The 17,142-nt window shown below is 40.7% G+C and overlaps 1 protein-coding gene across 4 annotated transcripts in view; it reads left to right on the forward strand.

The window, feature by feature from the left end:
• The window catches only part of LOC122084383 (probable manganese-transporting ATPase PDR2), a 58,423-nt gene extending 42,043 nt beyond the window's left edge, over positions 1–16,380 (forward strand). For all 4 annotated transcript variants that reach the window (XM_042652601.1, XM_042652598.1, XM_042652599.1 and 1 more), the window contains 6 exons: positions 3,157–3,222; positions 3,367–3,438; positions 3,690–3,841; positions 4,042–4,153; positions 4,231–4,347; positions 14,959–16,380. In XM_042652601.1, the coding sequence (XP_042508535.1) occupies positions 3,157–3,222; positions 3,367–3,438; positions 3,690–3,841; positions 4,042–4,153; positions 4,231–4,347; positions 14,959–16,041 (1,602 nt within the window). In that variant the 3' untranslated portion in view covers positions 16,042–16,380. The remainder of the gene's footprint in view (positions 1–3,156; positions 3,223–3,366; positions 3,439–3,689; positions 3,842–4,041; positions 4,154–4,230; positions 4,348–14,958) is intronic.
• Positions 16,381–17,142: the final 762 nt, after the last annotated feature.

The raw sequence follows: 17,142 nt of genomic DNA on the forward strand, positions 1-17,142 counted from the left end.
GCAGGAATAATAGTAGATTATGACTTAAAAATGAAGTTGTAGATGTTAAGAGTTTGGGTGATAGCATAGTTGTCAAGGCAGTGGAGGGGCACAGGTGATAAGGTACCTAGTGTTTCCCCCCCCAATCCCATGTATCTAGTATGGAGACTTCATTAACATCATAATTTTAACAGCCAATTAAAGAAACCAGCAGTGAAATCCAGTGATTACATATAATTTAACATTCATAGTAAGGCTGCATACACTTGCCCCTCCTAGACCCTGCAGTAGCGGGAGCCTTGTGCACTAGGTTGCTCTTAAGTAAGACTGACCGATTGTTCACAACAGCTATTTGTAAAAACAAGTAGTTAAATATAAATTGAACAAAGAAGATATTTAACTAATTCAGTTTGATCATCAATGATAATTGATATGTTGCATAGAGCTAGCATTGATTATAGCAGAGAATTAGATATAAATATAGCTGTATAACCAGATATAGTAATCTAGCAAGGTTTAAGATTCATTGATTCCTTGTATATCAAACATTATAATCTTGTACACCGCCAAATAAAAAGGTAGGGAAAGAATCTAACTCAAAAAAAAAAAAAAAAAAAAAACATAAGCTGCCAGCACAACTACCTGAGCGGACCAAGGCATTGCCTAAGCATTGGCCAAGGCGGTCACTTTACCTACATCTAGTAAGGCGAGGCATCGCTTTGACACCCTAAAGGCACCTGGAAGCCTAGGCGATGCCTTGACAACCATGGGTGATAGGATAATATCAATTAAGCTTGTTTTAGAAAAAGAAATTAATGTAGTTAGCAGTTACCCATACCTTGCAATTGGTTACATCAAGGATCATCTTTGAGCCCTTATTTGTTTGTGCTTATCATAGATGTCTAATCAGAGACATTCATGATTAGGTCCCTTGGTGTATGTTTTTTGTTGATGATATTACTTTGGTGGATGAAACAAAAGTAGGGATTAATGCCAAATTGGAACTATGGAGATCAACCTTGGAATCAAAAGGTTCTAAGATAAGTAGAACAAAAATGGAGTATATGATGTGTAGCTTTAGTTACACTAGGACGGATAATGAGGTGGTGAAAATTGATAAGAGGGAGATCCCGCAAAGTGATTATTTTAGGTATCTGGGCTCAATCATAAATAAAGAAGGAGAAATAGAGGATTTTGTTACACATAGAATTAAAATAGGATGGATGAAATGGAGAGGTGTGTCACAGAGTGTTGTGTGATCGACTTATTCCTTTAAAACTTGAAAAGAAAATTTTATAGGACAAACATACGATTGCCATAGTTGTCCCAGCATCTAAGAGCCCTAAGGTGGTGGAGAGGGTCCAAAAGCAAGGCGACACCAGCAAGGCGTCCAAGTTGCCTTAACAACTAAGCAACCGACTATGAAGTATGGCGCGAAATGTCGGGCAATTAAGAAACATCATATAGACTAACTCAATGTACATGAGATGAGGATCTTGAAATAGATATGTGGTAAAACTAGTAAGGGTAAAGTAATGAATGATCAAACTAGAGTTAAATTGGGATTATCTATGATACATGATCAGCTGTGAGAAAGTTTTGAGGTGTCATGGCCATGTACGACGGAGACCTTTAGATGCTCCAGTATGGAGGGTTGATTTGATTCAGATTGAAGGAGCTAAAAGAGCCTGGGGAAGACTTAAAATGACTTTGGGAGAAGTGGTGAGGGAAGACATACATCGCTTAGGCCTTGTATCGTGTATTGGTTTGAATATAGCTCATTGAAGGTCAAGGATCCATGTAGCCAACCCCATTTAGTTGGGATAAGGCTGAGTTATTGTTGTTATTGTTGTAGTTACGCGCCTCAAGTAGGATTAGTTGATTAGATGGAAACATCAAGAGACAATTTTGGGAAAACATCGATGGAGACATGGAGTAATCCAAAGGATTTAGCCAGGAGAGAGGATTCTTATCGGTGGTGACTTAAATTGGACATGTAGGAAAAATTGTAGAGGTTGTGAGAGGATTTACAGAGGGTAGGGTATGGAGATGACAATGAGAATTTCTGTTTTAGATTTTGCTTTTGCTTATGATCTTTAAGTAAAAAAACACATATGTCAAGATTATTTTCTTACTAAAATGACTGAAAGACTGTCATTCCTAGGGAAAATTTAACCACACAACAAAGGTTCGTTGTACATACGCACATCAAAGCAGACAAGGGTAGGAAAAGGGAATTACTTACCCTTAGCATAAAATGGTGGAATTTGAAAAGTGAAAATTTAATGATATTCACAGATAAGTCAGTGATGGAGGGGAGGGGGACTCAGCACATGACACTAATACTATGTGGAATGAGATGTTTGCTTGAATGGAAAAGTAGCAAATAGGTTCCAAAAATATTGTGGGAAAATAGCATCAATTTGAAGAAACTTGGTGATGGGATGATAAATTCAAGCAGTCATTAGAGTTAATAAAAACATGCTCTAAAACATTGTAAAAGACTAAAACTTAAGAAGATTTAAAAAGTAATAAGGTTGCAAATTAAAAGAGCTATAAGACCAAGGGGCAGACTGAAGTCATGGGTTTCCCAATTATAGGAATTGCTTCCATAAGTGATACAGGACTCAATGGAGCTGTTTTACAAATAACCTCATGGATTTATTGGTGCTGCACTTTTTTTCTTGGCAGGAACGAGTTACGATAGAATACGTCTTGTTTATCTCGACGAAATTGAGGAATAGCTATTCCAATGCCAATTTTTTTTACGATGTCCAGTAGCTTCTCGATGGCTTCTCTTGCATTGCCGGGAATGAGTTGAGAAAGGATATGAATAGCTTGGGTTAACCACAAACATGCTTTAAACTGTGGATCAGAGAAACAGGTTCCCTGTAGCTGACCTCATTTAGTTGGGAAAAGTTTGAGTTGAGGCAGTGGGGACATCGATGATGCATATCTAACTAGTACAAGCCACAATCATATATTAGTTTATGTGATTTTCTTGATCCTCCCTACTTTATGAACTAAGATGTACGCATGATATGCTTTCATGTACCCTTGACCTTTATATTCAGACATTCAGTTTTAACTCTAGTGCCTTTTTACAGCTCAGAACAACTGCTGTCGATAAGTACATTGTACTTATTTTTTATGTTAAATGTTTCCGTTGCATGACAGGTTAGTGAAGCTAGAAGCTTGGAAAGAGATTTAGTGGAGATCGGTCTTACTTTTGCTGGCTTTGCAGTAAGTGGTCCACATCTGCCGTTATTTATTCTTGCTTTGGTTTTAGCCAAACTCATATTTGTATCTTTGATCTCTTTCCGTTCAGTATACAAGTCAGCAATGGATGAAATATGTTGTCAATAATTTGTGTTGTCTGTGTGTCAGGTTTTTAACTGCCCTATTAGAGCAGACTCAGCTTCTGTTTTGTCTGAATTGAGGGGATCTTCACACGACTTGGTAATTTGCACACATCCAACTCATGACCTTGCTTGATTAGTATGTAATACTCCCAAGGTGAAAAGTTTGTTGGAAGGATTCAAAGCATGCCTTTGTTGAGTTTGCTTGAGTGATAGGATATTTGGTGCATAGTGCAATGATGTGAAGTTTGAGTTGGCGGTTGGGATCCTTTTTAGTATGACTATTGGTTGAATAAAGAGTTTTCTTAAGTCCTTGAAAATTTTAACAAAGATGAAGTTCTTTGATTGTAGGTGATGATTACTGGTGATCAAGCTTTGACAGCTTGCTATGTCGCTAGTCAAGTTCATATTATTTCAAAACCGACACTAATTTTAAGTCCTGCAAGGAGTGGAGATGGTTTTGAATGGATTTCACCTGATGAAACTGATATCGTTCCCTATTGGTAAAATATTAGTCACCATGCCGAGGAGGCTGGTAGTCAACTTTCCTCCTAGAAAACATCATTTGTCCCCCTACCCCTCTTCTTATCCCTTGCTTCTTGTCTTTGTAGCCTTCATATCTTATATGAAGCTGAAATAAAATTAATGATATTTGTTATGTATTTCATTCTTCTGTATTTTAATTGAGCCATTCTGCTGACAGTGAGAAAGAGGTAGAAAATTTGTCATGCTCCTATGATCTCTGTATTGGAGGAAACTGCTTTGAAATGTTGCAGCTGACTAATTCTGTTCTCCAAGTTATCCCATATGTGAAGGTTGTGATCCATTCTATCTGTTTGAACTTCTGCTTTGATTGCTTCATCTTGATGACATGCCACAACAATGCTTTCAGGTTTTTGCAAGGGTTGCTCCTGAACAGAAGGAACTTATCATGACCGCTTTTAAAACTGTGGGAAGGATGACATTGATGTGTGGAGATGGAACCAATGATGTTGGAGCTCTGAAGCAGGTGAAATTCTTTTTTTTTTTTTCTTTGAAGCATGGTTCTTTAGGACCGGCTAGTTTAAACTTTAGAACTTAATCAGGGAAAGCCAGTGACAGCCCTAGTTTTAAATATTGTACAATGAAAATCTAGGGCATGCTAAACAATTTCAATGTACTTAAAGACCGGGTACGGGAAAAAATAATATGGATATCAAAAAGTAAAAAAGGGGAAGGGCCGGCAGGGAGGGGTAAAAGGCTGAAAAGATGCTTAGTTCTATTGGTTCCATTACTGTCTTCAATGCAGAACTGATCCCGAACCAAGAAATTTCTGCAGGAGACTAGCTAGTGACAGGATTGAAGGAAAAAGGATCAAAACCAGATTTAGAGAAAATTTGATAACTCAAATGAAACAATTCTGATGTTTCTGACATTGAGGTCGAAAGTCCAGTTTAACAGGGAGGACAGTTCTGCAACGACTGAAATCTGATGGCTATATGCTAAGTTATGGATCAATCCTACCATAATTAGGAAAGTACCAGAACTGCAGAATCAATGGCAGACTTTTAGGGATTAAAACAGTAGTAATTAGTGATTAATCAGTTAACAATTATCAGATTCAGTAAAGGTATGATTCAATTTCAGAAAACCTGAATTTCAAGTAGAATGTGGACTTCTAAAACAGAAACTGAAAGAAACTGAAATTAAAACAGGGCAGAAATGTGTTTAGAAAACAATGAATCAGCAGAAGGCTAGAAGCAAACCTGAATTAAATAGGGCTCAGACAAATTTTCAAATTTAATCTATCAAAAAAAGTTCTAATAAGATATGTTATTCACCAAAAAAAATAGGATGAGAATCTAGACGCAGGGTATGAAATTGAAGAATTCTGACCAGAAATCGATGGAATGGAGTCAGAGGTTGGAGAAGATATACTGCATATTAAATTTAGAATCCACCAAATCTGGGGTCCCACCAAAGCTTCACCTGTAATCCACTGCAGCTAAACAACTCCTGAATCTACTAGAGCATGGTCTGAAATCCACAGAACCAGAACTGAATCTACAGTCCTTGAAGAAACATCAATAATGACTATCTAATAGTTCTAAATTGACTTGGAATTCAAATACAACTTGGAGTAGTCAAAATAGACTTGTATTTGACGCTCAAAATACGACTAATAACAGAACACAGAATGTAATATGGACTTAAATTCCTAATAATTCTAGGACTTTACTTTGATGGGATTCCAGGTTCCAAATCCCTAAAATTAGATTGCTATGGGCCCAAAAGTGACAAATAACTCAAGTTGAACGAGTAGTTTTGTTAATGTTCAGAATAGTTCAGTACCCTCTGGATGTAAGAGTAATTAAATTTTAAGAGACGATAAAACTGGAGGGTTTTTTTTTTTTTTTAAATGAATAGAAGGGGGGGGGGTGGGGGGAATAAACAATACAACAAACAACTAACAAGCCCCAGCCTTACAGAGGGAGGGAAGTAAGGGCCTGAAAAAGAGAAAGGGCAAAACTAAATAGACAATTAAGGGGAGACTACGCATCAAGAGGGGGCCAAAGCTAACAATGATCCAACAACCAACAAGAAAGAGACTCAAATCTGGACATGTGGACTATCTTGAGATTGCACTCAATCCAGAATTGAAGCAGTAATAAATGTAGGCTTGCCCACCAAATTACAACAAAATGACCAGGAAAAAGGCATGACAATGGATTTCCGTTCTCAATCGAAGGCCAAAACCCTCGTACTGGCAGTAGAAGACAGCATGATGGAGCTTGAAGAGAGAACAAACTTCGTGATCTGACGAGGGATAGGGAACTCAAGAAATCTAGAAGACCTCTTGATACATTAGGTAGGGAGAGAAGGAAGTGGCAAGAGCCTCACAGGGCTGGGCAAGAAAGAGGCTGGGTGGGACAAATTCTTGGGATATAGAGGGGAGCTTAAATGACGCCTGTGGTAATAACGAAGGGGGGATGATGGATGATCAAGGGAAGGAAGGTGTGTGAGGGGTTGGACAGAGGGATGGAGAAGAGTCTGGAGGGGGAGAGGAAGGGGAAGGGTGGGAGGCCTCACTCGAGAGAAGAACGGTCCAAGTGGATCATAAGCCGATCAGGAGGAAAAGAAGAAGTTACATGGGTTGTGCAGGGGAAGAGAGAATGGGCCGGCCGACCCGATTGGGAGATGACAAGGTCCATCCTAGTAGGGGTTGGAGTGCTAGATAGGGGTGACTGGTTAAGAGGGCTCGACATTGAGGAGTCCCAGTGGGCCAAAGAGGAGTGGGATGGATGGGCCGAAGAGTTTGACTGCTACTAGGATGAGGGTGAGGTTGGCAAAGCCCAAGGATATGGGGAGAAAAGTGGGATGACTTGTGCCAGAAGTTGGGTCGATGGGTTAGATAGGGATAGGAGGTTCCGACAAAGTTGTGCAGGTTGGGTGACTAGGACCGACCCTAATCTTGGTAGAGGGCAGGGGCCAAAAGGGGCGGTTGAGGGGGTTATATACCCTTCCATTGCCTTGAATGGAGGTGGGAGCCAACAGAGGAGCAAATGCGATGGACGAAGGAGCTGCGGGAGGACTGCACCGAAGGTTACATAATCAAGATAGCGGCAGGGTGATCCTAGAGAAAGCGACTCAAGGGACTAGATGGGTAGAGAGACCGATGAAGGTAGGCTCTGCCTTAGAATCTGGCACAGAATCGGGAGCAATGTCAGCAACATGTTGGAAGACAGAGAAAGGGTTTCTACCGACGGTCCTTGTGGGGGTATGTACTAGCGGTAGTTGAATTGCATCGTGTCCACGGGGAGATCCAGAGGCTCCCTGCGACAATGGCTCCTTCTTCGGCCCCTACTGGAAGAGGGATTGAGTTCATCCAATGGAAGAGGGGTTGGGGAGGAGTGTAGATGATGTCATGGTTCAAGATCTCGGCAAGATCTCGCTAATATCTCATTTTTTTCAGAAAGGTGAGACGAGATGCATGGCGAGATACAAATTGTACAGAAACTCGACCGAGATCTTGCCAAATCTCGCCTTTCTCTACTTTTTTGAAGAAAAAACAGTAAGGAGCGAGGATTTTGGTGTTTTTTCTTGAGGATCTCCATTCCTACACATTGAAGCTTAAAGAGTGGAGAATATTACCTCCTTATCACATTTGGAGTCACTTTTCTTACATATGATGTCTTTTAAATTCTTATGATTATGTTGCGTCATGTGTTGATTGTGGAATGTGGATTGTGGATTGTCGAATAGAGCTAAGGTCTGAAGAGTCGGAGACTACTTACATAGGATACGAAGTCAAAGTACAATTTTAGGTTTGATTTTTATAAAACTGATGTTTCCATTGTGTTTGGAAGGCCTAAAATAGGGTAAATACCAACTTTCAGGGGCTACAAAGATCATACAGCCATCGAGACCGACCGCCGATTTGATAGGGAAAAAATACATGATCTCGGCGAGATCTCTCATTTTTGGATTAGCGAGATGGCAGGCGAGAGCGAGATCTTAAACCTTGGATGATGTGAGGGTGGGTGCAAGCAGATGTGGTGGTGTCAGGAAGAAGCGGTTCTACAGTGGGGTCGGGAGGGGGAGCTTGTTCCAAGGGGATAGGAGGATGAGGGTGGCATTAACTGGATTAGTGCCCAAAGACTTTACAGACCAGGCAGTGGGGGCGTCATATTAAGATCACTTGTTGCTCGAACGAGAACCCTTCGTCATTGGAAACCATGATGGAGGAAGTGCTTCTTCTACTGAAACCTATACACAGATTCAAGCAAAGGCAAGGTTGTCCTTTTCAGTTCTTGTGTCTGATATAGAGGTGTACCCAGCACTGAACCAGCATGACAGAGCCACAACCTGACATGAAATTAGCAATGTTTTCATTGTTTCTGATCTTACTGTTTTTGTGGGCCACCATACAGACGATGTGATGCAGCATTGAAGACCTACTCAAGGAGGAAGAAGAGGGTCGACCATAGTGGCTGAGATGGGTCAACCAGGTCTAGTCTATTGGCCCACGATTTGGACCTTGATGGGGGTTAATTAGTTGCTAATTTCAGCCATTAATTACTTTCTAAATTCAGTCAAAAGTTAGTTTCTAATTTCAGTTTTTGTATTTTCCTAGTTTCTATTTTCAGAATTGGAAACTAGAGTTGTCTTTTATTTATTTTTCTATTTGTAAACCCCCCATCATTATTATAAATAAAGGAGAGGGCTCCCATTAAGCCCCACGATTTTTGAAGAACAAAAAAACTGCTGCTGCCGCTGCAATGTCTCTGCTGAGACTTACCTTGTGTTTGATCAAGGATGATGGGGCTGGTGTTCGATCTGGTCGACGCCTTGCGGTGAGAAGCCCGGGTGGTTCTTGCAAGTGTTTTCTTCTTTTTCTTTCAAGTTTTATATCTAAGGATCTACTGCTGCCAAACAAACCAGGTATTTATATTTTCAAAATTCTGCCCAGAATTTCTGTCAAGAGTGACAGTCGGCCTCTTCTGTTGGATTAGTTTCAGCCATGGCTGTGCTCTCCAATTCTGGTCGATAGTTCCCTCCTATCCAGGTAAGGATCGACCCAAGTCTGAGGCCATTCTGATCCCTGGTTGATGAGATATTAAAAATCTCCTTTCTTTAGTCTTTTAGTGGCCTGTTCTGTCCAGGACTGTGTTCGGTAAATCTGTCCTTATTTTCCATTAGTATTTGGATTCTGGCTTATGGTTATCAGTTGTTTTGAACCTATTTGAGGTGCTTATCAGTCCCTGGTCTAAGTCCTAAGGGTTGCTACTGATTTGACGCTCAATGGTATTTCCTGTTGAAATCGATAGCCTGTTGGACTATCATATATTATTCTGATTTTTTTGTTATGTTGATGGGCTGGTTTTAGTTGTTCTTTGATTAAAAGTTCCTGCAGTTGAGACTTTGCTACGCTCCCTATCTTGGTCTACAGTACGATGGTGATATTAAACATGCTCTACAGCTTCCTTTTTGTGTCCCTGGTCAAAGATGGGGTAGAAGTGTTATTTATAATTTTCAAAATTTGGCTTAATAGAGTGATGAATTGAATGCGGAAATGTAAATTAACTAAGTTAAAAAATCCATTTATACATTGAACACCAAGATTTATAGTGGTTCGACCCAACTGAGTCTAGTCCACTTCCCTCAAGATCCCCTTGATAGGGTATTCCTTTAGCTTTTCCTCTTTCAATACAATAGGTGGGGAAAAGTTCACCTTTTACAAAATCTTTTGAGGATAAGAGGATCCTTACAATGATCTCTTTACAAGATGGGAGGGTCCTTGTGGCATCTCTCAAGGATGAGAGTCCTACACAAGAGGTCTAAGTATAGTCTAGACACGTGTACACAACCCAGTCATAGAGTTCAAACAACTCTTGGGTCAATAAAACAATTACGAGAAATAAGAATAGAGGTAGAATGTTACCTAGGGCATGAGTGCAAATATGAAAAGAAAAATGTAAAGAACAATTGCACCTTAATTTTAAAGATTTGCTTGGAGTGTATATCAACACAATGATTGTAGAAAGCTTACTTGAGTTCTTCTTGGAATGCATGAAAAGTGCATAGTCTCTGAACTCAATAATGATGGCTTGAATACTCAATTAATTGCTCACAATTGACAGTAAATGTTGTATTCAATGAGCCACAGTAATGGTTTTTATAGGTGTAATTAGAGGGTATTATGGTTATTAAGTTAAGCTCTAACGGTCATATGTTAGGTGAACTGGTCGACCTGTACAGAACCGGTTCATACCAGATCAACTATCTATTGGAGAATATAGCCGTTAAAAATAACCATTACAGGCTTTCTGGCAAACCGGTGGCAGGCCTGTCGACTGGTTGGATCCGGTTCGTCTCGGTTGGCCTCAGTTTGTAACCCTGAAACCACCTCTGTGAACCGGTTCATACAATTGGTGCTTTTCCTGCCTGTTTTGGCTTATTTTGACCAACTTGATGCAATACATAATCACCAATGTTTGGGCTATCATTTGACGTAATTTGGGTACCTCTTAAGGTCAGTCTAAGTCACGAGATATATGAGATGAAAGAAGAGAATGCAAGATGCAATGAGATGCAGTTCAGTGAACATGCAGTGCACTATCCTACGCTAGACGACATAAAAATCTTCAAACTTCAGTCTTTTGTCTTTTCTTGATTTTATCTTTAAGTCCTTGCAATGCCTTCTTGCGACTTCAAGGCCCGTCGTCTTCTCCACAACTTCATGACTTTTTCCTTGTGTAGCCTTTATATCTTGGTCTTCTTATAGCTTGTATCTTGAAGCTTGTAAGACCATATCATGAGCTTCTTGTGGCTTGTATGATATTCATGTCACTTAGTTCATCACTATAGCACACCACTTAAAATTAAATGCCAAATGTTCCCATTTGTTTGTTATCATCAAAACCATTTCAAAAGTGTGGAGTGAGGGGCATATCCCCAACAACAAGATGCTCTTGATGATAATTAATAAGTTCACTACAACACGGGGTGGTGAGTACTATTATTTTCTCGTAAAATGGAAGGACGTCCTCAATTTGATTACACATGGATCCATGTAGATGACTTTCGACTCTCCAATCCGAATCTTTACAAGCGCTACTTGTCTTTCTACATTTGTCAGAGTCAAATGTTTCTAAGCCGGGGGAGGGGGGAGCTGATGTAGATAGGTTCCTAGGCAGGTGATACAGTCATTGGAGCCAATATAATCAGGCTCACACCACTTAAATGGGCCACGGTTCACTTAAGTCACCTAATGGGATTATGGGCCATACCAGTCATTGGGATGATGTTTTCTGGTTCACCCCAAAACCAGAATCAGGGGGAATATGTTAAGTTATTTTATTTCTTTGTAATCTTAGGCTGTTAGATAATTTCTGTTTTGGTTTAATAGCTAAGATGGTAGATTAACTTGCTGTACAAGTCCCATTCTTTCTTTGTTGGTAGAGTTACTTGTTGTACAAGTCCCATTCTTTCTTTGCGAGAGACTTTCTTTTTATTTCTCTTTCCTTTCTTATTTTTGGCCATAGCCATTGTAAGTGTATGGGACCATAGAGTCCTCCCCATGATATGAAGAGGAATAAGAATTGTTTTGTGCCATGGCTGTGTGAAACAGTAGCTTTAGGTGAGAAACCTAGGTTAGTGAGACTGACTAAGGCCATTGATGAGAGGCCTTGGTTATGTCCTCTCCTTTCATCTCTTCTATCCTTTCACTGTTACTTTCTATTTTATTGCAACTGCAACCAGCCATTACAGTATATTTTGTGGGTTTCATATTCTACCCTTTTTACTACTGCTGATGCATGAGATGGTGGTTCCCTTGATCCATCAACGTTGGCTGTGACTGAAGGTTTATCAGTTCCCTGTGACACCATCAAATATGGGTTTCTGGACAGCAAGTTTCATGGTGGTATTATTCTCATTTAGCTATTAGAGTAAGTTCAGTTCTGGGAATGTTCTTCCCCTAGCCATGGATTACCTTTGGTTAAAGTTTCTTGTCTATCTACTGGTTGGATTTTCCTAAGGTACTAAGTTACTATTTCTGGGCGAGCCTGTGGTGCAACGGTTAAATTGCACTATTGCAACATGTTGGTCACAGGCTTAAACCTTGAAAATAGCCTGTCTTGCGAAGCATGGGTTAAGGCTGAGTACATTTGCCCCTCCCAAACCCTGCCGTAGTGGGAGCCTCGTGCACTGGGTTGCTCTTTTTTACTAAGTTACTATTTCTGAATCTTACTTGCTATTTTTGAATTCCTAGCATGACTCATGATCTAGCCATGAACAAGGGCTGAAGTGTTGTTCTATCCTAGTAACCATGCCCTCAACTGGAGGATCTTTCCTATCTGAGTTAATTACTATCTTGAGAAACTAGTTTATTTTCTGGTTAATAACCTTTCATCTGTTCTGCCGACTGACCAGAATACCTTAATGTTTGTTCTCTTGTGACTGAGTTTCACCTTAGAGTTGTGTTGCAGATCTACGAGTGTCTTAAGTATGAAAAGACCTTAACATTAGCCTACTGTCTGGGTGCTTCCCTATTTTCTGTTGCTGGGTTTAGGTGTTATAACCTACTGTTTTGACTGTACCTGTGATCCTATTGTGGGTTAGGTTACTAGTGGCCCAGTCCTACATTAGTGCTAGCATGGCACATTGCGTGGAGTCAGAGTTTTGGGTCTGTATATGCTATCAGCACCTCCTATGAGTTAGTAGCAGTACAAGGCTTGTTCAAGTAGTCTATCCCATGACTTGTGGTGTTTGTCTTAGGCATAGCTTAGGTTTGGCATGCCTTTGGATGTGTCTGTGTTGGTGCTAGCTACTAGCACCCATAGTGTGACAGCAGTGGCACAACGTGGACTAGTGTTCCATAGGTCTAGCAAACCTTTGTTATGCTTTGTATGGAGGAAGGTGGATCGATAGCCAAGTGGGGCTGTAATGGCACCCTAAGTTCAAGCTTGATAATTGGCTTGGTCATGGCTTTGAGTCGGTGTGTGGCATAGTTTACCTGATGGCAGTGTGGCACTGGTGATGCGCTCTGATGACAAGGGAATCCTTGGTGTTGCCTGAGTGTCTATGCTAGAATGCAGGGAAGCGGCTTCTGGGTTGTCTGGCTTGGCCTCTAAAGTGGCCTTAGCCCTTAGTTGTTGGGCGAGTGCCTTGGTGAGATGCAATGAAGTGATAGTGTGGGTTAGGTCAAGGGAGCTTGACATAGTGTGTTGCTTGTGTGGGAGTTGCGTCCTGTCAATTATTGTGAAGGCACGTTTGGGTGCATGGTAAGATGGCTTGGATGGTGTAAGGCTGGCCTTGTTTAGGAGTTGGCTAAGGTGCCGCACTGGCAGTTTCAAACCCGAAAAAAACTTGTCTATTACAGCTTGCTCTCAAAGTGAAGGAGAATCGTCTGCATTGCAAAGAACTAGATTTTTATCTTGAATCATTGATTCATCAATCATCTATAATCTGTCTCCTCGCCACATTCACAATCCACATCAGAATTTTGTGTGGGGGAATTGTTTCTTCCTTTGTTGACTCTGTTTAAGAAGTTAAGTCCTCAATCTTACGCTCCTTTTCTTTGATTGATTTTCTCTCATCTACTTGTGGTAGTGCCTTTATGTTTAACTCAGCTTGCTCTTTGAACCTCTTCCCAAGGTTGTGAATTTTATTCCTATTGTCCATGCACCTGGAATTTTGTTTTGGGCTGAAGGAGGATACACCCATCATGTTGATTCTTCACCACTACAAACTCGTGATCGAGTTTTTCAAGCCAGGTGAGAGTTGATGCAGAATTCCGAACATGTCAGTAAAAGAAAGAAAGTAAGCTAGAATGGCAGGCGGTTTGTTCTGGCTTAAACCAGGCATGCAGTTCAAGATAGGTTCAGTTCTGGTTTTCCCTATAAGAATCGCAGGGCTAGTTGGAGTCTTTTATTCATTTATTTTATTTGTTATTAGGTGTTTTAGTTGTCTGGATTAGGACTTTTATTTGTCCAGCCATAGTTTGGGATTTTTATTCAGTTGCTTGATCTGTTTAGATGACCCCATTATAGCCTATGGCTGGTTTCCGAGTCAGTGGGTTGTTTCTTATTATTATGTGAAAGCTTTGGTGAGCATAGGACTCTCCCAAGACTGCTTGTCAATGGGAGGACTCGTAGGAATTTGGTTTTTTCTTAAGTTATATAAATATGTAAAGGCCTATCAGCCTACCCTGTGATTTCTGAATGGACGAATAGCTTTGCCTGCAACTATGGTCTGTGGATTCGGGTATGGACTGCTGTGGATTCAGTAGTTCTCTGCTGTAGATTCCGCAAGGATTTCGGTGGATTCCTGACCATCCTTCTCTCTGTCCTCCAATTGCATATCATGTCCGTTTTCCTAATTTCTTTTACGTGGGATTTCTACTTCTATTAGAATATTCTGATTCAAGTTTATGCTTATTTCTAGATCAGTTTCAGACTTTATTCTTACACAAACCCTGCTATCAACCTGCTTAATCAATTACTGGCTTCAGAATAGATTTCCAATTGCAACTCAAAACTTCTTTAAATCTGGGTTTCTGGATCTGAGTTTTTAAGCCTGATTTCTGTTTACTGGTTAGTCTCTGTTTAGGGTTTCCTAGCCCTAATCTCGTAGGTGATTGAGAACCCCAGTCTTACATCTTGATGTGGTGCAAATTTAAGGACCATAGTTATGTGGATTATGTGCTTAGAATTTTTTTTCTTCTTCAAATGCAACATTTTCTGAGTTGACTTCTTTTCTTTCTGTTATCAAGATTTAGTGCTTGCACCAAAAAAAAAAATTAGTGCTGGATGATTCAATTATACAATTTATTTATATATTTATTTTTTTCTTTAGAGCTCACATTTGCTTGCCTTTTGGGCGGAGTCTTTTCTGTATTAAAGAGGCTGCAATTTTTTGGTGTGCACTGTGAAGCATCACGTCTTTTATTAGGTTTAGTTTAGTTTGTCATATATTACGAATTTTCTTCCTCGGTGAATCTCAGAGGCAGCTAACTAATCTTGTCTTCTGCATTGGTACCATTCTTCGTTTGGATAATTGTTTAAGGTTTTGGCTGACAATTTCATTTCTATGATCCAGCAAAACAAAAATAGATATATTTACGCTCCTAATTTTTCAGGCCCATGTAGGAGTTGCTTTACTCAATGCAGTGCCGCCAGCTCAATCTGGAGATTCGTCATCCTCCCAATCATCTAAACCCAAAACAAAGCCAGCCAAGCCAAAGAAACCAAAATCTGGCTCAGAGTTAAATGGAGATAGCAAAACTCTCTCCACGGTGGACCCTAGGGTTCCCTCCGGTAGTAATCGTCATATTACAGCTGCTGAGAAGCAGAGGCAGAAATTGAAGCAGCTCATGGATGAAATGAATGAGGAGGGTGACGGTCGTTCCACACCCCTTGTGAAGCTTGGTGATGCATCTATGGCATCACCCTTCACAGCAAAACATGCATCTGTTGCCCCCACCGTGGATATAATTCGGCAGGGCCGCAGTACATTGGTAACCACCCTCCAGATGTTCAAGATCCTTGGCCTCAACTGCCTTGCAACAGCATATGTGCTCAGTGTAATGTACCTGGATGGTGTCAAGCTTGGGGACATGCAGGCCACAATTAGTGGAATCTTCACAGCTGCCTTTTTCCTCTTTATTTCTCATGCCCGTCCCCTTCCAACCCTCTCAGCTGCCCGGCCTCACCCAAACATCTTCTGTGCATACGTCTTTCTTTCCCTCCTAGGTCAATTTGCCGTTCACCTCCTGTTCTTGATTTCTGCTGTCAATGAAGCTAGCAAGTTTATGCCAGAGGAATGCATAGAACCAGACTCAGACTTCCACCCCAACCTGGTGAATACCGTCTCGTACATGGTGAACATGATGATCCAGGTTGCCACCTTTGCTGTGAACTACATGGGCCATCCATTCAACCAGAGCATCCCTGAGAACAAACCATTCATGTATGCTTTGTTGGCTGCTGCTGGGTTTTTCACTGTCATCACTTCAGATATGTTCAGGAACTTGAATGATTGGCTAAAGCTGGTGCCACTTCCGAAGGAGTTACAGGGGAAGCTTATAATTTGGGCATTGCTAATGTTCTCGACCTGTTACACTTGGGAGAGATTGTTGAGGTGGGCTTTCCCTGGCAGAATGCCAGCAGGGAAGAAGCAGCAACGGGAAGGAGCGGCTACCCTACAGAAGAAGCAACTGTGATGAGGACAGTCCAGTGGCAGTGAGCTCTGCAGATATATTGCCACTAAAGAGGAGTGGCAAATGGGCACACGACGATAACAAAAGCAACGCAGTGGCGATTTGTCCCCACTAACAATGCCAGCTGCGATATTGATCCGTAATGATGGCCAATAGGCTATGCTTAACCTTTCAGTTATTACTATTGCTATTCTTTTTGTGGGAATTTCTGTCCCTTCGGTTTCTCCCTCGGTGAATTGCCGAGGGCTATCTACATTATGTAATATCATACAAACTAGGTAAAGGTGTAAAATTCAGGGACACGGCAATGAACAGTTAATATGAGGTTTCAGTTTTGAGATATATAGTTTAAGTGGCCGAAATGAAAATACCATCATCATCATATGGCAGCTGGCAAGTGCACTCTGGCCTAACGAGGTGAAATGGAAAAGCGTCAAACTACTGATTCAGGGTCAGGGATGCCGTGCCCTTTCACCTGATTGGGCCACCAATGCTATCGATGGATGTTAATGTCGTGGGTGATGAACGGGATATTTACCCGTACTATTTAGTGGGTTGGTATTATTTATTTTTGGGTACTAGTTGTATTTGGATGCATGACATTTTTGTTTTTCCTTGCTTGTGCCCCCAAAGCCCATTTGGATTGAAACTTGACATGTATGTGTTAGGTCCCATCTGATATAGCATGAAGCAGATATTTGAGTAGTTTTAGAAAGGCTTCCTAAACAGGTTGAGTTGAAAGCTTTTGCCTAAATAATAAAGGCAACAACAAAGAGCCATTTTTTTGATAAAACAATGAAAAATTAATTAAGGAGGAATGTTACATCTTTGTACGATTTCAGATCAACAAAATGAGTTAGTTTGTAGCACCTGATTAGCAATTGTTTGCATAAGTGTACCTCTTCGTTAGAAGGCCTGAGACAAATAGTAGTGTCAGACAAAAGATTGTGTAGTTTCAAAAAAATAAATAAAAAATAAAAAATAAAAGCTCAAAGGCCACGGTATGGTACTATGATTTAAAAGTTAGTTGTTCAAGCTTTGTAGAGTCAGTTCAAGCCTCCCTGATCCTCCACCCAGCATCCTTAGCTAGCTTCATGCCCATGA

The sequence above is a fragment of the Macadamia integrifolia genome, chromosome 7 (genome assembly GCF_013358625.1).
Source record: "Macadamia integrifolia cultivar HAES 741 chromosome 7, SCU_Mint_v3, whole genome shotgun sequence".
NCBI classification, from domain to species: Eukaryota; Viridiplantae; Streptophyta; class Magnoliopsida; order Proteales; family Proteaceae; genus Macadamia; species Macadamia integrifolia.